The sequence below is a fragment of the Pygocentrus nattereri genome, chromosome 23 (assembly GCF_015220715.1).
Source record: "Pygocentrus nattereri isolate fPygNat1 chromosome 23, fPygNat1.pri, whole genome shotgun sequence".
NCBI classification, from domain to species: Eukaryota; Metazoa; Chordata; class Actinopteri; order Characiformes; family Serrasalmidae; genus Pygocentrus; species Pygocentrus nattereri.
Window position 1 is genome coordinate 27812084 of NC_051233.1, and position 22903 is coordinate 27834986.

The 22903-nt window shown below is 40.8% G+C and overlaps 1 protein-coding gene across 6 annotated transcripts; it reads left to right on the forward strand.

Annotated features, from left to right (window-relative positions):
* The first annotated feature begins 1650 nt into the window (after positions 1 to 1650).
* On the forward strand, positions 1651 to 22903 carry zgc:163098 (uncharacterized protein LOC100037380 homolog). 6 transcript variants are annotated; one of them, XM_017683159.2, is made up of 25 exons: positions 1676 to 1751; positions 3695 to 3756; positions 3835 to 3917; positions 4380 to 4491; positions 4626 to 4735; positions 4904 to 4971; positions 6350 to 6444; positions 7590 to 7654; positions 7984 to 8149; positions 8852 to 9057; positions 10107 to 10150; positions 11939 to 12043; positions 13251 to 13317; positions 14123 to 14289; positions 14750 to 14912; positions 15663 to 15742; positions 15993 to 16080; positions 16196 to 16324; positions 18141 to 18336; positions 18523 to 18600; positions 19080 to 19113; positions 19703 to 19853; positions 20932 to 21042; positions 21903 to 22147; positions 22421 to 22903. In XM_017683159.2, exons 3-25 carry the CDS (start codon positions 3840 to 3842, stop codon positions 22551 to 22553), a joined length of 2691 nt encoding a protein of 896 aa, XP_017538648.1. In that variant the 5' UTR covers positions 1676 to 1751; positions 3695 to 3756; positions 3835 to 3839; the 3' UTR covers positions 22554 to 22903. The 6 variants fall into 6 exon arrangements, with proteins under 6 accessions (XP_017538650.1, XP_037389624.1, XP_037389623.1 ...); XM_017683160.2 differs by having other exon boundaries at positions 1744 to 1851; XM_017683161.2 differs by lacking the exon at positions 3695 to 3756 and having other exon boundaries at positions 1651 to 1751.

The following is a 22903-nucleotide window of genomic DNA, read 5'->3' on the forward strand; positions in this document are numbered from 1 at the left end:
GGTGGTAACTGATGTGATGGGGTGGTTCACGATGATGGGGTGGTAACTGATGTGAAGGATGGTTCACTGTGATGGGGTGGTAACTGATGTGAAGGGTGGTTCACGATGACGGGGTGGTAACTGATGTGAAGGGTGGTTCACTGTGATGGGGTGGTAACTGATGTGAAGTGTGGTTCACTGTGATGGGGTGGTAACTGATGTGAAGGGTGGTTCACTGTGACAGGGTGGTAACTGATGTGAAGGGTGGTTCACTGTGACTGGGTGTGTGAGTGAGTGAATCAGTCAGGGTTAAATGAAAATGTTGTGATTAGCCTACATTAGAAACACACATCATTGAGCTTTCCTCCAGAAAGCACACATTTTGACCTATACATGGGTACAAAGCTCCAATTCAACCTATTTTCACTTTTTTAAACAGAAAGCAGAATAACTCACATTTCTTAACACCTCATCAGAATAAAACATTTAACAGGGTTCTAAACTTCGTCTTAAAATTGTGGCAGTTCTCCATGTGGTCAAGTTCCTGATCTATACATGCATTCATTTATTTTTAGATATAATTTCTTTCACATTAACAGTGTAAAAAATGTATTTAAAACAGTTCTCATTATGTATTTTGCATGACAGTGCAGACCACATCTAACATGAAATGGTTTTGTAATGTGTTTTGGCTTTTTTAATGGGTTAATATCACAATGTAAAGGATTCCAGAGGTTTAACAGGTGACCAATGGCTGATTCTAAAAGCATTTGATGGTTTCCTAATGGGATCGAAAGGCATTCTACAGGAAACTAGTGGTCTCTACTGGAAATCATTAAGCAAAAGGTTGGGGGGGGCACAATTCACGCCCATTCATTCAGGACTCACTCGCGGGCGCCATCTGCTGACTGCGGTCGTGTTTTGATGGGGGAACAGAGCCGCTTTATGAGGAGCCTAAAATAGCCTAAAATTATGAGGAGTTAAAATAGCGTCTAATCACTCGCCCAGAGCGTTTCTTTAATTTTAGAAAATGGAAGGATGTGTTTCACTAAAAAAGCAAAGAAAATTCGCCTTTATTTTTCCTTTTTTCTTAAGCAAACGGGTTTTGGGCAGCAGGAGGCGGGGCTTTGCTGCTAGAGCGGGATGATTGACGGGCGAGCTGAGCAGCTCATTGGCTCTTCGCGCTCAGTGACGTCATGGACCTACACGAGGCGCCGTTTTAAACTCCTACAGCTCGAGTTTAAAAGCTCTTCAAAGTATAACAGCGGTGTTAAAATGTTTTATGATACTCACTGTTCGGGAAATAAATAAAAAACGTTTGAGCATTTATAAACTAAACGCTCCATGTCAGCTCAGTCATTTTGGACTCGCTCGGGCGCGCCCTCTAGCGTCTGAGAAAACAGGAGGACGTTGCAGAAAGTTGCAGGGAATTGTGCTCTCCGCTCTGCTACAGGCCTCCTCACACATTATCATTTCTTTCTAAATTAAAGTGTTTTTGATTTATTTTAATAGTCGGATCCTTTTCAGGCGAGAAAAGTGACTCGGAAACACATTTTTTTATGAATGGCCCCCGTAACGCGCGCGTTTGAGGGTTAAGCGAGGCGATTGGTTCCCGGGTCCGCGTGATGAAACGTCCCTCGCCAGAAACTCAACGCCTGATTGGCGCTTTCAGGCTGACGTCACACGTCCGCTATTTCCATTTTTGGGGAATCAAAAATGGCGGATTAATAATAAACGCACGGTCCTGTTTGTTTTCTAATGGGAGCAGCTCTGTAAGTGCTGGGAACTGAGCTCGTTCTGCTGTGCGTGGCGGTGTCTGTTAGCTTTTGCTCGCGGCTGCGCGGCATCCTTTGCTGCCCGTGCGAGCTGGAGGTCAGTCTGAGCTGCAGCGCGCTGTGCACTGATCTGGGCAGCGTTAGCCAGTTAGCTTAGCTTAGCTCGGCTCGGCTCGGCGGGTCCATCAGCGAGGCCCGAACCGCCGAGCGCTGTGCGGACGGGACTGTCCCACACCTCCCCTCGCCGCCTCTTACCCCGAACTACCTCTCTAAACTGAACGAGCCTGAGGCGGACTGAGTATTCGCCAGCTTTTACTTTTCCGTTCCACCTTAAATGTTGCCACTGAAGCTAACTGCTGCACGATTTAAGGTGGAACGCAGTGCTCGAACAGACGCTGCACGCTTAAAAACGATGGTTCTCCAACAGTTCTCTAGCAAACAGAGTGATTATCTTCAAAACTGGGTTCTGCGTAGAACCGTTTCATTCTTGTTTGGTTCTCTGAGTGGTAAAACGGTTATTCAGAATGACGGAGAACGGGTTACTTATGGTTCCATGGAGAACCTTTTTGAAAACGGCTTCATGTAGCACTCAAAAGGCTCTGCTGTTGCTAAGCTGCGACAGAACCCTTTTGGCCCATTTTTCAAACGGGTTCTATAGAAGCAACGCATTACGAATCAGCCTGAAGAGCCCTGTTCACCGTTTAAGCGCGAAATGGTTCTATTTAGAGGTCGTGGTTCTTTACTAAAGAACCCTTGTCGGTGGAATGTGGCTTTGTGAAAGAACTGAGCCTCCATGGGGCTGATAGGTGGTATTTCAGAGTCCTGGGGATTCGCCAGGTTTGGGAAGTTAATTGACCGTTTTACTGGGATTTGCTTCAAGTTGTTGAGGTTCTGATGAGGTTCTTGTGGCCTTTAGTGGTAGAACCAGTTTCAGCGCTACATGGACGTTACTACTAACCTGTCAGCTGAGCGCAGTATGTGCTAGCGGCCCGTGTGTGCCTGATCTGTGCCTGTATGGGTTTGGAATCATCACCACTGGGTTTTTTCCTGCCCTGCTTGTTCTGCAGCCAGAACATCTGTATGCAGGTTCTTTTACAGCAGAGTTCAGTCATTTTCTTCCTCACCAGTCAAGTTTAGATCTAGAGGTGGGCGATATGGCAAAGTGTAACATCACGATACTTCAGGAGGTTTTTTACCATTCACAGTGTGTCATGATATTTATTTATCTGACATCTTTTAAATGACTATTTTTAAAAAGAACTGAATCTAGTTACTTCAGCATTTCACACGCTGTGCTGCACTAAATCCAGTTAAACATGACTAACGATGCACTCTGTTTAAACAAATACGCAGGAAGACTGATTTGTAAGTACTGTTGATGTGTCTAGAAAAGTATATTGTGATATATTCTGACATCCTCCTGTCTTGAGTTTATCACAATACCAAGCAATGTTGTCGTATTGCCCAGCTCCAGCTCTAGGTTAGACGAACCTAGTCTCTGGAGTGGTGCTTTCCGGTTTAAAGACGAGGAAAACCCCCTGCTGACGGTTTATCTCGACGGTTATAGGGAAAAACTACGAATACTTTCTTGATTTATTATCCTGTACATCACTGGTTTTGTGATATATTCCTGTCAAGCTTGCTGGATGTTGTAGTGAGGGAACAATGAAGTATAAAAGCATAAAATGAACATCGTACAGAAGAGGCTGAAGGATGCTGTACAGAATAACACAGAGCGTGAGAAATAACGACGTAGTAGTTTTAGACTAGAATGCCCTTTAAAAATGCTCTTGAAAAGCTATTATTGCAAAGATTTTTACTCCTTTAAAATATTATGCAGCACTAAATTAGTTTAAACATGACTTTGTTCTCTCTCTTGTAATGAAACACGCAGTTGGTCTGTATTAATTAAGTGTTGACAATATCCTCTGTATGCGTAGAGTAACATTGTGTACAGCTGCATTGCTCACTCCTACCACTGATGGATAGAGTTTATGTGAAGGTAAGGGAGATGTACCTGCCACGTGTCACCAAGATTCAGTCTGCTGATGATGATTTTTACTGTCTTTTTCACTGACAGTCAATATGGCAGAGAAAAAAGGGAAGTCTACGGGAGTGAAGAGGGTACTTACGAAGAAAGAGCAAGAGGAGATCAAGAAAAAGGTGCTTTGTTCATGGATTATCTAGTAACCTGTGCTACCTAAAGTGCTCTGATGTCATAGGACCACTTCACAAATGAATCAGGATCAGAATCTCCTGGCAAGCAGCAAGATATTCAAGGATTTTCTCTCTTGATACAGCTAACTGGATAAATAGTAATATGATCAATTATGTATAAATGCGCAACATGCTACAGATCTGTAAATAATAAATGTACTTATATACATGTTGAAGATATTATAGAATACGTTATACAGTTTGTTCAGTTAAAGAGATGAGCAGTGGGTGTGATTATAGACAGGATAAGCTTTGCTTCAGTAGGTTTTATGGATTTCATTTGACTACAGCAGCGCTAACAGTGGTGAAAGTGGGAATTATCTTGTTTTGGATCTGCATCGATGACTGAAGTTGTCATGTGGTTGTGTTTCTATTCATTTCCTCCTATAACGTTTGTACCTTTTGCAGGAAGAAGAAAAGGCAGCTGAAGTCTTTGAGGAGTTCTTGGCGTCTTTCGATGGCAGTGAGAAGAGTGGAGTAAAGACTTTTGTACGAGGGGGGATCGTAAACGCCACTAAAGGTGAGATGCCTTGGAAAATTCCTTCCTGTCACGAGAAACGTTATTCATCTGTGGACTAATCCGTGCTGCTTGTATACGCACCTGAAAGGTGCGCCTGTCGCAGTGCTTGATAAATGTTTGGCTGTGCCTTACAGAGGAGGAGGCAGCAGAGGTGAAGAAGAGTAAACTTTACAGACCTGCTTCTAAATTCACTCCTGTACCTCAGAATGTGTCACCAGTTCAGCCTGCAGAGCATAAGAAAACTGTGAGTAATCATTGCTGATGGTATGCATTGTGTACATTGTGTAATTATGTGGTACGTATTTAATAACGAGCTCTTCCGGTCCACAACACCGGTTTTAGAAGTTTAGGGCTTTCCATGCTTCAATGCGCGAAGCTTGCTGTACCCATATAGATGTTTTTCCTCTCACAGGTGGTTAAAAAGAAGACTGAGGAGAAGAAGAAGAGTAACCTGGAATTATTCAAAGAGGAGCTGAAACAGTAGGTGTCTGTTCTTCATATTGGACAGTAACTATAGGCCTCAAATCATGTTAAGTTGGTAGGTAACAAGAGCAAATAGACTTTTTTTCTGACACTGAATGACTATGCGGTCATCTTCTTGAGAGAAGTTGCACAGTTGCTCTTAGTGGGCAGTCGTGGGCTGGAGGTTAAGGATCTGCTCCTGTAACCAGAAGGTTGCTGGTTCGATCCCCAGGACCGACAGTCCATGACTGAGGTGTCCTTGAGCAAGACACCTAACAACTGCTCCCCGGGCGCCGTGGATAGGGCTGCCCACCGCTCCGGGCAAGTGTGCTCACTGCCCCCTAGTGTGTGTGTTCACTAGTGTGTATGTGGTGTTTCACTTCATGGATGGGTTAAATGCGGAGGTGGAATTTCCCCGGTTGTGGGATCAAAAAAAAAGTATCACTTAACTTAAGTTTGCCACCAGAAATGTTACATCCTATGTGCTTTTGCCTTTGGCAACAGTACCGTTGATTTATAAAGTTCAGCATATAGAACCGGAGCTTTCTGTGTGCTGCAGTGTTTGTCTTTTGGATTTTATTTCGAGTGACCATGTGAGCTCACTTAGAACGCAGTTCAGATCAGTCGCCTCCTTTTTTAAGTGATTTGTTTAATCAGAGGAACAGTTGATGACCAAGCAAAACTTCTCTGAATTTTTGGCATTGCAAGATTGCATTCGTTAAAGATCAAAACAAGCAGTAGGACTAAGAAAGCATGTGATGAAGAAGAAGCAAAAGAGCAGATTAATGGATGTAACCTTTGGGGATCTGGCGATGTCTGTAGTGGATATAAATAAATATCTGTGCCAACATGCAGAAGAACATTTTGTTTTGTGGGTTGTGCTTCAGACCTCTTCCATGAATCTGCGAATGTGAATTATCTTCGGTCGTCGTCATTTCTTCCTCATGTGATGTTGATTTTTCATTTGAGGTCTAAACGTTGAGCTTGACCTTCTTTTTTAGCCTGTGCTTGTGATCGTAATATGTAAAAATGTGGCCCACAAAACTCCTGCAAAGTCTGTTTTCAATGCCATTGACTTAAATGACTCTTTTATAAGAAGTTTCTTAACTTTCATCATTGCATTCGTGCCATATTTTACCAGGGTTGATTCATCTGATTCAGTAAGGCTACTTCTTTCAGTTTCAACAAAAAAATCTTACATAGTGCAGCTTTCAGCATCACAAGCAGCCACTTTTTTTGGGTCGGATGTAAGCCGCTCGTAGCTCAATGTAGTTTGAGGCAAGTGATTAAATTAATTTAGGCATGCAGGTTGCACAGGACTAATTAGAGGGTTATTAGGTTCTTGTTAATTGTTTCTTGTCCAGTGTAAAACTAAAGAAATCTGTCTGTCACACAGAATACAGGAAGAGAGAGAAGAGCGGTACAAAAGGAAGAAGAATGATCCTGGAGGAGTTTATCCAGATGTGGATCTATCGCTGACACGACGGTCAAGTGAGGCACACACACACACACAGATTCACACAGATTTAAATTCTGATGTAAATGTTATACCATCCATTCAGCCCAGTCAGATTACACATTTACTGATTTCCTAAATGAAAATGGGTAAACGCCTCCTCTGCAGGGAACAGACGCTCAATTTTCTGCATGTTTTAGTGCATAATTTCTGTTTGTTTGCTGAATTTAACATGTCAGAAAAAAATGATGGAACGTTAAATGCTCTGTTTTTTTTTTTGTACATGCCACAGTTTGTTAAATTCAGTGCAAATTCATGTGTTAACTTATTTTGACATAATCAAAACCATGTCAACAATTGTTTTGCGTATGACTATAGGTTTATTACAATATGTCTACAGATGACAGGGCATTCAAAAATACAATGAAATACAAGAGCACAGTTCTACACAATTTACAGTTCCTGTATATTTTCTAAATTTAACGTATGGGCAACAAAATAAAATATAACAGTGCAAAAGTTATGGCACATATTAAATATTTTCCAATATATTAAACTCTGCAAAAAAAAGTGCACTAAAATGGTCAAAATGCCGTGTTTAAGTTTGTTCATCTGTAGAGGATGTGTACATACTTTCACTTTTTTAAAACTGCATATACATGATGCAATATACACAAGTTGCTACACTGTAAATCAGGTACATATGTAAATTAATGGTTTGTCAGTTGAGCCTAAAAATGACTTGGATAAATGACCTAATTTCATTCAAATTTAAGTAAGTACTGTGAATGAATGATACTTTTAAATTAAAATATTGTTTAGTTGGTAAGAAGTCGATAAATTGTTTACCCCCACATGAAGTATTGTTTTTTTTTTTCTTTCTTTTTTTTTTAAAAGATTGAAACATTTTTCACATTGTCAGATGGTATATTATGGCTGATTTAGATATTGATGGATATTATAGATGGCATGGGTATGGTATTGCATATAGACTCCTTTCAGTTTGTTTGGTCACTGCTGCCTGACATTGCATGAGGTGTCTAGTTCTGGCTTGTTGTTTATGTGTAATGCACATTTGACACAGCTAGTCTGTTCATTTTCAGGAATATGTACGTTTTCCAGGTTGTGTGTTTGATTGTAATTTTTTTTTTTCTTCATCTTTTTTGTTTTTTAAATGCAGTATTTGATGATGACCCAACAGTGCCAACCACTACTAACCTCTACATTGGCTGCATCAATCCCAAGGTACATTTTGGTATTATTGTTATGTGGGGCAAAAATAAAAAATGGCACAAGCAGTGATGTAAATGCCGTTAGCCGTTTGTTTACTCTCTGTACTGAGACACAAAGCGTGTCATTAGGTGTTTCATCCGTCTGTTATCCATACTGATAATAGGGACCGTCCCTGTTCTGTTTGTCAGTTTGGATGTAATGTTCTTTAAAATGAATAAATGTAATTTAATGTGATTTTTTTTACTTGTAAGTTTTGTTACGTTACACTTCAGAGTGTTTTGCTGCCCAGCTAAACTCCCCTGATTGAGGTGGCTGCTGTTTCTGTATGATGACTTTTGTAGATGACGGAGGAGATGCTGTGTAAGGAGTTTGGAAAGTATGGCCCACTGGCCAGTGTCAAGATAATGTGGCCTAGGACAGAAGAGGAGAGGACCAGAGTGACCAACCGGGGCTTTGTGGCCTTCATGACACGGAAAGATGCCGAGAGGGCGTTGGCTGCTTTAGATGGTGACATAATTATGACTGCACACTAACATCAAAACTGCTACAGAAAAATTAAGACACAATCAAGCTATTATTGAAAGACAGAAATACTGAAGTAATCACATGGGAATCATATTAGTATTGACAAAAGTATCGGCATCAGACGTCAAACTGATATTTAAGATAATCCTTTATTAGTCCCAGCAAAGGACAGCAAAGCAAAGGAATAACGAGGCACTCAAGAAAAAGAAATGCTGAGAAGAGAATTAACAAACAGGTTATTAACCTTATTAATTACTTAACCAGGTTACAAATGGTTCAATATTACTGTATAGGCAGTATATGTAATATCAAAGATATTAACTCTATCCTTCACAGAATTAGGAATATAAACATTATAAATAAGAGCAGTTGAAACTGTGGGACTTGTAAATAGTACCTGTTTACAAATGTGTGCAAAACTACTTTCTATTAAAACAGAACTTAGAAAGAGAAATAGTAGTTTTCAAATTACAACGTAATTTTGTTATTAATCTCTAACTCTGACTTCTAACAATGAATGCACTCCATTTAGTAGAGTACCTGATCAGTTCTATTAATGACCAATTTGATCGATTCACACGTTTGTTTGACACATTTCCATCTCCGAAAGTCCCCATGAGCTTTTTAAAATTTCGTACAGTCATAAATGTCCATTCACACTATTCTGTGAATTGCTAATTGCAGGAAAAACGGTGATGGGTTTTGAGATGAAGCTGGGCTGGGGGAAAGCTGTACGGATTCCACCCCAGCCCCTCTACACCCCCATAGGGGTGCTGAAGACCACGGCCCCACCTCCCCCCTCTGGGCTGCCCTTCAATGCTCAGCCACGGGACCGCTTCCGCAATGACTTCACCAAACCTCGCAGCCGCTCCCAAGAAGACTTTTACAAGGTAAACTCTTACTCTTCTGTCAGTCCATGGCATGGCACAGAGGGTTTGCGCTTGTGTTGCTCGTAGTGTTTGAAGGTTAAGCTTTTTGAGTTTCTAGAATTAGATGATATTTTTTTATTGATGGTTTTATTTATTTTACAAAATATGTTCGCACTCTATTTTGATGGTTTTCTATAATTCAAATTATCCAGTGGAACTCAGTTCGGGTGAATTTTCCTTTCCTGAACATGGGTTAAACCTAATCCTGGACTACACAGCCTTCTAGGTGGAGATGAATTTAATAGATATTTGTTTAAATGTAGGTTAAAGGCAATTTGGATTAGATTGTGATTAGAGTTAGAGAAATAGAATAGATATTGAGTTGAATGTAAATTAAAGCAATTTACATTAAAGACCGGGTTAAAGAAGATGGTTTAAGTCTAGTCCGGGACTAAACTGCAACTCGTGTGTCATCATTAAACATTCGATGTGGTCTAGTCTTAGGTTTAATTTGTGTTATGTTTAGGAAAAAGTTGAATGAGCTTTTGCAAAGCATCTACAGTGAACCATCAAAATGAAGTGTTGACTCAGTTTCACTTAGAAAACACACAGGTGGGTGGAGGGGATGCAGTTTTAGAGAGAACAAGCTGTTTTAAAGGAATGCTTCATCCAAACACGCCAACATCTGAAAACGAATTAGGGCCAGTTTAGCACCGGTCAGATTAAACCGTGCTACCTGGTCTCATTATGCTTTTATTCATTGTTAGCTGTTGTACCTTTTTTGGGTTTAGTACCCATTTAATCCTAAATAGCCCGACAGCAGATCTGATTGTTTTTAATTTTTAATTTTGATTTATTCTGAGCACTACTGCCTTAGCCTTTGATAAGTGGTACTAATTATACTTCACTTAATTGTAGCTTGAAATGGTAAAGTGCATAGTCGGGATTAGAACGGGTTCTGCTTGGTGAGGATGTTTTGCAGTGTTGTGTGACTGTGCTACGGTTTTTATCAACATAAACTCACGTTATATTGTTTGTATCTTCATCACGTGGTTTGACGTCACGAACAGACTCTGTACGACGCCGTAGTGACAGTGGTTATCCCATCAGAAAGGTACACACTCTTTATCCATTTAATATCACAGTATGACTGAGAAAACTACATATAAACACACAGTAGGCATAGATGGTTAGATGGCACTGATAACAGCAATGTATACGCTCTGTCGGTTTAATTAGTGCTATGGTTGTCCGAGAGTGTCGGAAAACACACATGCACTGGTAGCTTAATACTGAAGTACATCCGACAAAAAAGTTACACGTATACAGGGCATGTACAAAAAGAAGGGATAAATCACATGGAATAGTCATTCATTGGCTTTTTTTTTAATCAGAAATGAGTACCTTATAGGTGCCCTTTTTAGGTACCTTTTTTTCTTTCTTTCTTTTTTTTTTTTTTTTTTTTTGGTAGCCCGTCTGTTGGGACTATAGCCCATCTGTTGGGCCCATCTGTTGTCAGCCCCCCATACCCCATAATCAATGGTAAAGGACCATCATAGGACCAACACTGACCAGATATTACTTTGATGCTGCACCATTCACAGCACAGCAGTGGTGCCAGCGTGGTAGTGATTTTAATGTAGATTTTTAGGAACATTTTTCAAATTTGATTGACCAAATTCTTATAACCACAGAAGATAAATCTGTAAATAAGGTTTAATTTTTTGCATCTTATTTCCTTTTTCTTCAGTTTCATTACAACACAGTGGCAGTGATTAGTTTTTGCTGCTTAATATTTTGTTCAATGTTTTGTTTCACATCTTCACAGTTTGCAAGGGAAACATTAAACTACACATATATTTATCTATGTGTGTGTGTATATGTGTAAATATATATGTGTATATATGTGTTTTGTATGCTTGTGGTGCTGAAATATTTATGGACATTTATGGTGTTCAGTTTTTAATATCCCACATAAATCGTACGTTAAATCATGCACCATTTCTGTTTCACTTACATACTGTAAACACTGTCTCTCACCTGTTAGTAGTTCTGTAAATTATTCTGTCAAATATGCATTTCCACTAATTGTATATGGATACACATGCCACTACCGTGCTGGTATCACTGATTTTCTGAAAGTGATCCGCTACCCAATAATACCTGGTCAGCGGAGGTACTGTGGTGATCAGCGGAGGTCCTATGGTGGTCCCATACCAACAATCCCACTTTCACTTCAATCTGCCTCACAGAAGCTCCCCAAATGGCTTAAAATCACAGCAAATACAAGTGAGAGAAGCCAGCATGTTCATTTACCCATAAGAAAATTTGCTAGCCTCCAGAAATTGTGTATTGTACGTCAGCACCATCTGCTGGACAAAGCAAACATTGAACATCTTTACAAAATGGACTTTAAGCTCAGATGCAACACGTCGTGAAAAGAAGCAGGACAAATCAGCATTTTAAACCACAGGGTTATTAAGTTATGAATTGTATGATTTAATATTCAGTAATTATTATGAGGTAGTAACGTCTGTGAAATATGTAAATGATATAGCTATGGGAGCGAAGGACCAAAGTGTGAGACCACATGCAGACCCCTTAGGGCTAAAAGGGGTTAGGACACTCAAGACCCTTGGAGAGCTGCCCTCCTGCAGTGTTCCAGTTCCAGCCCTGATCCAACACACCCGATCCAGCTAATCAGGTTAATCTGAAGCATCTGAAAATGAGAGCTTTCTGTTTGGAACTGCACTCTACAGGAGTGTAGATCTCCAGGGGATAAAGTCTTAGGTCGCTTTGTTTAGGGTGAGACAGAACTGACATGTCCAAAGATGAAGAAGAAGGGGAGGGAGGGGTGTACCCTTGTTCATGCTCTCATCCCTCTGTCTCTTTGGGTGCGTAGGAACCTGCTGTGCCTCATCCACAGGATGATTGAGTTTGTGGTGAGAGAGGGACCCATGTTCGAGGCCATAATCATGAGCCGAGAGCAGAGCAACCCAGACTTCAGGTCTGTATGCGTGGCCTTTATTTATTTATCTATCTATCTTCTTACAAACACCCAAAAAAAAACAACCAAAAAAACTCCGTACTTATTCAGTTAGCCAGGACATGTTTATTGTGCACTTAAATACTGTGAATGTAATTTGTTTGTGCTAAAATAAACTACAGCAAAGTTTATTGTAGTATAAAATCATTTACACACCAGAAGTAGTTGATGTATGTGGCCATGTTTTGGTGCCTGAAGTTTCTTTGGAGTTGCAAGGCTAATTTACTCTGACCAGTAGTGGAGTATTATGTAAACCAGTTAGCCCAGTTCAGACTCCATGTATTCTTTTGCTTATATGGTTTCTGGCACTGTATACCATACTGTTCTCTGTTCAACTGTATCTTGAAACAATGTTTGTGTTTATAGATGCACCACCATTCAAAATCACTTGTTATATTAATAATTTATGATTATATATTCAATAATAACTTGCAGTGTGCATTAATTGTAGATTTAATTCTCATGAACTAGACAACAAAAGGTAGATTTTATTAGATGTTTGAAATTTTTTCAAGGATTTTGAGCTGTTATGCTGTAATAGAGGGGGGCAATTTGACTGTAGCACGATATGCTTTTCTAAGTATATCATGGAGTGCCGACCCGTTGTTCCATTAATGTTCCATTAATGTTCCATGAATCCTCTTTAATAGGATTTAGTGCAGTTTTGCGGATGAAACGGGTAAAAAAACACTGTTTATAGTCGTTGATAGTATTTTTGTTTTTTAAATTATATTATAGTAAACTGTACTTTTGCCATTTGCCCACTCTTAACTCTAAATTTATGTTTTGTCATTCTGTTTTTCTCAAATTATTATTGATCATGGCTTTTAAAATAAGGGCCATTCTGTATGTTAAATCTAGAAAATGAATTCTGGATGTTTACAGCTTTCTTAGGCAGTTTAGAATAAGCGTCTCGATTTTTTTAAAAGCTTTCTAGTTTCCTGTTTATTGTGTGAAAGCTGTGAAATTGCACAGATGACTTTATCCTCTGTACAGCTGGGATGCGTGTTGATTAATGCAACTGGAAGTTAAATATGGTCAACACTACATTAGTCACATAATGAGGTTGAATGATTTGGTCAAATATCTGACTCAGATTTTTTCTCTGATGTAACAATAATGAATCATTCAGGCCTAATAGTGAGATTTTGTGCTGTTGATCTTTCAGGTTTCTGTTTGATAATAAGAGTCAGGAGCATGTTTACTACAGATGGAAGCTCTACTCCATACTGCAGGTATGTTTTCTCCTAAACTTAGCTTGTTGTTTATTCATATACCAACAAATGTGAATTCCTCCTTGGTGGTGATGATGATGATGATGATGTTTTGCTTCTGTCTTTGCACTGTGTGTATATGCTACTTAGTATATGTATTAGTGTCTGTTTACAATGCCTGGGTCCTATCGGGGATCAAAGAGTGACCCTATCTTATCGGTTGATCTACACTTCATATCCGAAAGTTTGTAGACCCCTACAAAGACATCCAAAGTTGTTTTTCTGAAATTAGGAGTATTAATAAGGAGCTTGCACCCCTTTTACTGCACTAACAGCCTCTACTCTTCTAAGGAGGCTTTACGCCAGAGAACTCGGTTCCGCTGCTTCACAGCCGAATGTTTCGGAGCTTTATTCCTCTCTAGCCGAGACAGTTGGTCAGTGCTTTATGGAGAATTGTGTGAGCATGACTGAACATCAACAACTCACTAATTTGAACAGGCATCAGTGATAAATAGGCATTTATATTGTACCTGTGTATGTGCACTATTGGTGATGACCCTTTGGGTCTTTGCATGGGATGAGCTTGATTTCGTCTTTTGGTTAAAATGGAACCATAAGCTCTCTCTCTCTCTCTCTCTCTCTCTCTCTCTCTCTCTCTCTCTCTCTCTCTCTCTCTCTCTCTCTCTCTCTCTCTCTCTGTCTCTGTCTCTGTCTCTGTCTCTGTCTCTGTCTCTCTCTCTCTCTCTCTCTCTCTCTCTCTCTCTCTCTCTCTCTCTCTCTCTATCTCTCTCTCTATCTCTCTCTCTATCTATCTCTCTCCTCTCAGGGAGACAGTCCGAGCGAGTGGAAGACGTCACATTTCCGAATGTTTCGGGGTGGCTCTCTGTGGAGGCCCCCTGTCCTCAAACCATATCTCCATGGAGACGAGGAGTCAGAGGATGGTCCCCCCCCCTCTCCGGAGGAGGAGCTAAAGAAAGGGCAGCTAAAGGCCGAGTATGTTGTAGATTTTTAGACTGAGTGTATGTCCGTGTCTGTCTGTCTGATTCAAGGTGAGATAATGGCTGGGCACCTTGTTAAAGCGATGGCTAGCTACAAGTTTTTAGATATTTGTATAGCACCTTTCATACACAGTAGCAATTCAAAGTGCTTTACACAAACAGAAAAATAAAAGCATTAAATAATGTTTGAGCTTGTAACCATCCTACGTTTAAGATGATCAGAAATCTTCTGCAAGAATAGTTACAAAGACTAAGAAGTAAGAAATGCAAGTGCGATAAGCTGTTATTCAGTCCTTAGGATCCTCAGGGTAGCAAACCCCCCAAAGAGTCACTAAAGCTCAGGAGAACTGTTTAGATGTCGCGTTTGTTGTTTGCTGAGCTATTTATTCATGGGATGTAAAGGTGTGTGAGGGTGAGGTTGTTGAGTCTCTCATAGAGTTGTGTGTGTACTTCAGACACAGAGAACAGTTGGAGGTGTTGTTGCGGGGTTTAACACCCCGTCGAGTGGAGATTGGAGACGCCATGCTGTTCTGTCTGGAGAAGGCTGAAGCTGCAGAGGAGGTGGTCTCCTGTATCACGGAGTCACTCTCCATACTACACACCCCACTACAGAAGAAGGTACTCATCCAAACACACACGTACAGTCCTAATTTAGACCTATACACAAACTATACAGGATTCCTCTCCATACTCTACACACACACAATCACCCAGTCCAATCAAGGGCTTAAAGGGATTTTTCGGCCTACGAGTAGACTGTGCTATTTGTTGTTATGCAGTATTTTGTGGAGCAGCATGGTATCCCTCATCCTTACTTGTTTTGCAGAATTCAAACTGTGTAGAGGAGGGTTAGCAGTGTTCTCGTACTGCAATACCCAGCATTCATTATGCAGCATATTATGCATTGGATGTCCCTGTGTTGTCAACTAACCCTCACTACAGATCACAGATGATGCATTTTTTGGGACCATTTCCAGTTTGTTAACGGACAAACTGGGGATTTGGTGGGGTTGGGGCAGTATTTGGTATCCTAATATACACAGATTTCTAAAACTCAAGTTCTGATAGTTCTAAAATATCAGTTGTTTCTGCAATGATGTGGTCTGTTGACTTTTTATTAGTTTATTATTATCAGTTAATAATTTAATAGAACTATTATGTTTTTTTTTTGCCGCTTCACCTCACTTCTCCGTTTCAGTTCAGTCTGTGTGAAATCTGATTTCTTCTGTTACTTTTTTCCTTCTACACTTCCTGTAGGGTGTTGTAATCGGTTGTGATGAGTGTATTTGTTTGTAAATAAACAACACGTTGACGTTTTTGCATCATTGTTACTAACAGGTAATTGATTGCACTTCTTTTGTTGTGCAGGTTGCAAGGCTGTATTTGGTTTCAGACATCTTGTACAACTCCTGTGCCAAAGTCACTAACGCGTCCTACTACAGAAAATAGTAAGATCTCTCTCGCTCTCTCTCGCTCTCTCTCGCTCTCTCTCTCTCGCTCTCTCTCGCTCTCTCTCGCTCTCTCTCTCGCTCTCTCTCTCGCTCTCTCTCTCGCTCTCTCTCTCGCTCTCTCTCTCGCTCTCTCTCTCGCGCTCTCTCGCGCGCTCTCTCGCGCGCTCTGTCTCTGTATTTGCCATTATATTGTAATTTGCTATAAATGAACAAAACAAAATAAATATGAAGCTGTTTGCACATTCAGCTTTGAGACGAGGCTGCCTCAGATTTTCAGTGACGTTGGGGAAGCATATAGAAACATCCAGGCCAGACTGCAGGCTGAACAGTTCAAGGTCAGTGCAGCCTTATGGAGAAGTAGTTTCTCTCTCATTGCTGAATGAAGTTATACGACTTAGCTGTTCACATTGTCTTCTTGTTGTTTATTATTATTTCCTTTTATCTCTGTAGCAAAAGATCATGACTTGTTTCCGAGCATGGGAGGACTGGGCCATTTACCCAGAATCCTTTTTGATCCAGCTGCAGAACATCTTCCTTGGCCTCATCAAACCAGGAGAGGAAGTCATTGAAAGGACAGAGGTGACCTTAGAACTTCAGACACATTAGTCATTACTCAGTATGCATTACAGATAGATGCTGTTTTCATTTACTTAGCCTGAAAATGTGTGTCTGTGTGTGTGTGTGTATGTAAATAAATAAATAAATAAATAAAATAAATGATATACAGTGGGGAGAACAAGTATTTGATACACTGCTGATTTTTCAGGTTTTCCCACTTGCAAAGCATGTAGAAGACTGTAATTTTTATCATAGGTACTCTTCAACTGTGAGTGATGGAATCTAAAACAAAAATCCAGAAAAATACATTGCATGATTTTTAAATAATTAATTTCCATTTTATTGTGTGAAATAAGTATTTGATCATCTATCAACCAGTAAGAATTTTGGCTCTCACAGACATGTTACTTCTTCTTTAAGAAGCCCTCCTGTTCTCCACTCATTACCTGTATTAACTGCACCTGTTTGAACTCGTTACCTGTATAAAAGACACCTGTCCACACACTCAATCAGTCAGACTCCAGCATCTCTGATGACCTGAATAGAGCTGGGACCACAGTCTAAAAGAAAACAATCAGTAACACTCTACGCCGTCAAGGATTAAAATCCTGCAGTGCACGCAAGGTGCCCTTCCTCAAGCCAACGCATGTCAAAGCCCGTCTGAAGTTTGCAAATGACCATCTGAATGATCCAGAGGAGGAATGGGAGAAGGTCATGTGGTCTGATGAGACAAAAATAGAACTTTTTGGTTTAAACTCCACTCGTCATGTTTGGAGGAAGAAGAATGATGAGTACAACCCCAAGAACACCATCCCAACCGTGAAGCATGGCGGTGGAAACATCATTCTTTGGGGATGCTTTTCTGCAAAGGGGACAGGACGACTGCACCGTATTGTGTGAAGGATGGATGGGGCCATGTATCGTGAGATTTTGGCCAACAACCTCCTTCCCTCAGTAAGAGCACTGAAGATGGGTCGTGGCTGGGTCTTCCAGCATGATAACGACCCAAAACACACAGCCAGGGCAACTAAAGAGTGGCTCCGTAGGAAACATCTTAAGGTCCTGGAGTGGCCTAGCCAGTCTCCAGACCTGAATCCAATAGAAAATCTTTGGAGGGAGCTTAAAGTCCGTGTGGCCCAGCGACAGCCACGAAACCTGAAGGCTCTGGAGGAGATCTGTATGGAGAAGTGGGCCAAAATCCCTGCTGCAGTGTGTGCAAACCTTGTCAAGAACTACAGGAAACGTCTCATCTCTGTAATTGCAAACAAAGGTTTCTGTACCAAATATTAAGTTTCTTTTTCTGGTGTATCAAATACTTATTTCACACAATAAAATGGAAATTAATTATTTAAAAATCATACAATGTATTTTTCTGGATTTTTGTTTTAGATTCCATCACTCACAGTTGAAGAGTACCTATGATAAAAATTAGTCTTCTACATGCTTTGCAAGTGGGAAAACCTGAAAAATCAGCAGTGTATCAAATACTTGTTCTCCCCACTGTATTTAGTGCTTAAGACATGAGCAGACAAGAAAATACCACCTGTTTTCAAAGTAAATGTGTTTTTGCCAGTGATAACATTGTATATCTTTACGGTATAAATTTTAAGTAATAGGATTTTCCTTTTTTTCAGTTAAGTTATTGATGTATTGGTTGAAAGAATAAACAGATTTGGTCCCTCACTGCATTGCAACTACTGTATGGATTTAAATTCCACCAGCAGCTCCCCTGATTTCATTTATTGAAGGATCGAATACATAAACTAGATAATTGGATGGTAACCGTAAACACTGTGAACTTCCTTGAGGATAAATATCTCGTTTTCATCCTCTGCAGACTGCTTCTCCAGACCTGGATGGTGCTCCGTTAGATGGAGCGCCTCTGGACGGGGCAGAGATTGACGGCACACCTCTGGACGACCTGGACGGCTCCCCAATGCCATGGGACCCTTCCTCCATTGATGGGGTTCCCGTGGATGACCTAGATGGGGTCCCGCTCGGACCCCCAATAGATGACATTGACGGTGTGCCCTGTGAGTGGAGACGGAAGAAATTTTCTTTTTGCTTTGCTAATTTTAGGTTGACTTTAGTGTGAAATTAACCAGATCTATGCTTATTAAAACGGATACATAGGTGTTCTTTCTTCAGTCTAAAAAGAGTGTGTGTGTGTGTGTGTGTGTGTGTGTGTGTGTGTGTGTGTGTGTGTGTGTAAACCTCAGTAGATGAAGGCATGGATAAGATGGTGCCCAGTGTTGCCTTGTCTAAATGGGAGAGAGTGGACGATGTTGAGCCTTCAGGTACAGTCACACAGCTCATCACCACACTGACCATGTTAGCTTTTGATGTAACCAAATTGAGCAACATACACAGGGCCAGATTCCTAGACATTGGTTAAGCCTAGACCTTTGCAATACCCAATCAATGGTGATAAGTACCTTTTTGGCTTAGGCTTAATCTGGGTATGAGATACTAGCCATAGAGTACATGTCCCTCTCTCAAAGTGCTGGGATGATGGAGAATACATAACATTCGGCTGTGTGCTTTTCATTTTTATTACCATGCTTGTCTTTTACTTTCTAAACCTCTGAAGTGTGGATGAGGGAAAAGGGGTATCATTGTTCCAGCACTTTTGAAAGGCGAAATATTTTGGATGTAATGAAAATAAAAGAATTTGATCTTTTTTGTTACAGCCCGTCCTAATTGCATTATTCCTCTGCTGTTATTGGCACTCATTTTTAAACTGACCCTTCTGATGTTCTCTTTTTTGACCCTGTAGCTAAATCAGACTGTGAAGATGAGATGAGTGTTGGGTAAGTTCCTCTGAGAAGTACCAGATTGTTTTTATTTTATTGTGAACTGAGCTTTTTTTTTTGGTTTTTCATGAAGACCCGTTACAAAAGTAGAATTAGCAGGGCTGACAAAACACTGCATATAAAGGAGTAGACAGTGGGGCACAGTATTGGTTAGCTTAAGAAAATATATGTCTTACAAAAACTGGTTCTGCCTCTCAAATAACCTTCTTACAAAAATAAGTTTGCCCAAGTTTCCACAAGTTTTTTGCTGGATGTTACTGCAGAAAATTCTTGATTTGTCTGTTCTGAATTTTGCCCTATCCTGGGTACTGTGATAAACCCAAACACAGTGAGCCACAAACAGCTCCGCCCCAAGACAAACTAAACATGAGCTTCAACGGCTCAAATAGTTCTTATCTTCTTAACAAATAGCGTAAATGTTTATATATCAAATATGTACATTACTACTGAGAACAGGCTTCATTCTTAACTGTTGTTGTTGTTGTTGTTGTTGTTGTTGTTGTTGTTGTTGTCTATATTGTGGTATTATGTCATTGTGAGATTCGTGAAAATAAATTGGGGAGGGCTCCCTCTTACTTTCCTTCAGTGATGTGAAGGATAATGAGATGGACTCTGATGATGTCAGCAGCAGCGATGACGCAGCCAGCCCCAGCAGGTACGAGGGGGCGGAGTTTAAGAGCAGCCTGAGAAACTTCGAGATGTCTGAGAGCAAGAGAACTCGACTCCGAGAGCTGGAGGTGAGCGAAAGGGAGAGAACAGCTCCTTAAATCGATAGTTCATCAAAAGAATGAGAGATTATCAAAATTTTGTCTTTCAGTATTGAGATATTATTAAAATTGCAAATTGCAAGAGCTACAATTTAAAATTTAGTCTACATTAACAACAGTTTTGTCAGAAGCTTTGATATAAGCTTAACACTTGTGAACCACTTCTAGACCAGTTGGACCAATCAGATGCAACCGAAATGCCATGTGCTGTGCGCATGATGGCACAATCACAACTCACTGCCCCTCATGCACACTCGATGCTCAACATTCAAACCAGAAAAGGTCGATATGCTGGTCTTCTTGGCCAAAACAACAGGCCTGGACCAACTGTAGAAAATAATGTAACCAATTTAAATTACAGTCACAACATTTCAGAAGAATTGCAATTAAATATCCTTAGATATACCACAGATCCTTCAGCTGTAGTTCCGCTTAAAATCACACACACAGTTTACCCCTACTACTACAATATTCAATCCCCAGGGCCGAGAGCACGTGACTGAGGTGTTCTGGAGCAAGACACCTAACCCCCAATTGCTCCCCGGGCACCATGGATAGGGCTGCCCACCGCTCCGGGCAAGTGTGCTCACTGCCCCCTAGTGTGTGTGTATTCACTAGTGTGTATGTGGTGTTTCACTTCACGGATGGGTTAAATGCAGAGGTGGGATTTCCCCGTTTGTGGGATTAATAATGATTTATAAGCCAAGATATATTGGGTGTTCTTTAGTTTTGTGCTGGAGCTATGAGGCTAATCCCAGTAATCCCATTGTGCAAACCGAGGCTGCCTGACCACACACTGCTATACTGTTTCTACTACACTAATAAAAACACTTTTAATGGTGGTTTTCTGTTATTACATACTGTTTAGTGTTGTAATATCTGGTTTGGAACACAGCCCAAATGTCTAAATCAGGGGTGTCCAGTCTTGTCCTCAAAGAGCTGGTGTGGCTGCAGGCTGCTCATTCCGAACAAGCAGGAGCTCCCCTGATTTTGCTTGTGTAATCAGTTGATCCGTGTGTGTGTGTGTGTGTGTGTGTGTGTTTGGCAGGTGAAGGTGATGAAGTTCCAGGATGAGCTGGAATCTGGGAAGAGAGAGAGGAAGTCTAGCATGAGCCTCCAACAACAGGTTCAGCACTACAGAAACAAACTGTTACAGAAGGTACACATGCAGTTCCCATTTAGCACATTAAATGGAGAAGCATGTTGAATGTTAACCTTCAGATTTTGTTGTTTCACTGTATACAGCGCTGTCCAAACGTTTCAGGTACCAGAGAAAATTAGAATGAAAAAGCTGTTTCTGTGCTGTAAACATTTATTTGTTCATATAAAACACACATATTAGATAAATCATTAAAATACAGGAAGTAGTGATATTATGAATGATGTGATTATGGATCTAAAACCTGGTTTGGTTAATCAGTAAATCAATTTGTGCTGCTGATGGACTTTAACCATGTGATGGCTGGGAGCATCCAGGAGAAATCGGCAAACAAACCGTTTTAGCTAACCAGATATGAACTGCATTTTATTTAAATAAGAAAAATTGTCTCTATATTTGTGTTTATTCCACACAAAAACATGGATTTAATGATGTATTTCCTCCCAAAACATAAGTATTTATTTTATGCAGTGTTCTTAAGAGCCTAAGACTTAGACGGTGCTGGATATGAGTTAAAACAGGAGATTCTGGAAGGAAATTTTTAAGCTTTTCATTCCAAAATGCTGTAAATCCATTTGTATGAGTTTTGGATTTTGTGTTTTTGGGAAGAATAAGAGCTGATGTTACGGGACAGTACATTATGTCTCTAAGGTGGTATTAATTATATGGCACTGACTCTTGAAAGTGGTCCATTGCGTTTTGGTGGGAAAAAAGCCTTTGTGTGATTTTTATCCATTGAGATTTTATTTGATTGTGTAAAGTGGGAGTGAGGACTGCTCACCTGTGTGCCACTTTTTAATTCTTGGTTTTATGAGTTTAGGATACACTTTAATTTTTTTAAACCTGTTCTGTTGCTGCAGGAGTTTGATAAAGATGATGAAGAAAAGAAAGACAAGTCAGCGAGCAAGCAGAAGGACAAACCAAAGAAAGAAGAGCGGAGAGACCGAGGGGAAGACAAAAGCAAAGGGCGAGAGAGGGAGAAGGAGAGAGAACGGGAGAAGGAGAAGGAGAGAGAAAAAGAGAGGGACAGAGAGAGGAGCAAGAAGAGTGAGGACCGGGAGAGGAGCAGGGGGAGGAGCCGAGACAAAGAGGAGAAGAGAGACAGGTACGCTCCTACAGGCCCGTCCACGCTGTAATGAACGTACTCGTTCGGTTTTCTGGTCCCTCCTGTGTCCTGAAATTTGTTTCTAGCAGTATCTGAGCTCAGGATTGTCTTTTTCTCTAAGCTATTGGTAACTAGCAAAGATACTTTCTCTAGATTGACAAAGCACTTCTTGTAAGTCGCTCTGGATAAGAGCGTCTGCTAAATGCTGTAAATGTAAATGAGATGCAGTGATGCTAAAACGCCTTTTCTTCCTCCCTGTTTGTGTTTTTCCAGGACGAGGTCTCGGTCACCGCGGAAGTCGAAGCGTTCCCGCTCTCCGTCGCCTCAGCCTCAGCGCAAGTCCTGGAGGTCTTCGTCTCGATCGCCCCACCGCTCGCACAAGAAGGCCAAGAAAAGCAAACACTGAACCCTGACCTTTTTGACCTCTGTGACCTTTCCTTCTTATTTTGGAGCAGCTCTGTGAACAGCGCCACCTACGGACTGCTGCCATTTTCACACATGCTTCTGTCCAACAATGCTTCAGGGGCTGGACTCGGGCCAACGACTGCTGTCTGTTTCCTTCCCAGAATCCTCCTACTCTCTGTGGCTGCTCCAATCACAAGCAAGGGCTCGGCCCGGATTTTTTTTGTAAAATGAAGTTGAAGCGTTTATTTGTACAGTTCTTAATTTTGTTTTTAAAGACGCCCTCTTTGGAAAGATCTGTTGCAGGATTGGCCCCACAATCTTTACAATAAACAGCTCTTGGCAGTAACTGTG

Bases quoted from the DNA above. Each gene is read 5' to 3' on its own strand.
- zgc:163098 (XM_017683161.2), top strand. From the start codon at position 3,840: ATGGCAGAGAAAAAAGGGAAGTCTACGGGAGTGAAGAGGGTACTTACG. The intron at 6,445-7,589 runs GTGAGGCACACA...TTTTAAATGCAG, and splicing joins ATCGCTGACACGACGGTCAA to TATTTGATGATGACCCAACA. The intron at 14,290-14,749 runs GTATGTTGTAGA...TGTGTACTTCAG, and splicing joins AAAGGGCAGCTAAAGGCCGA to ACACAGAGAACAGTTGGAGG.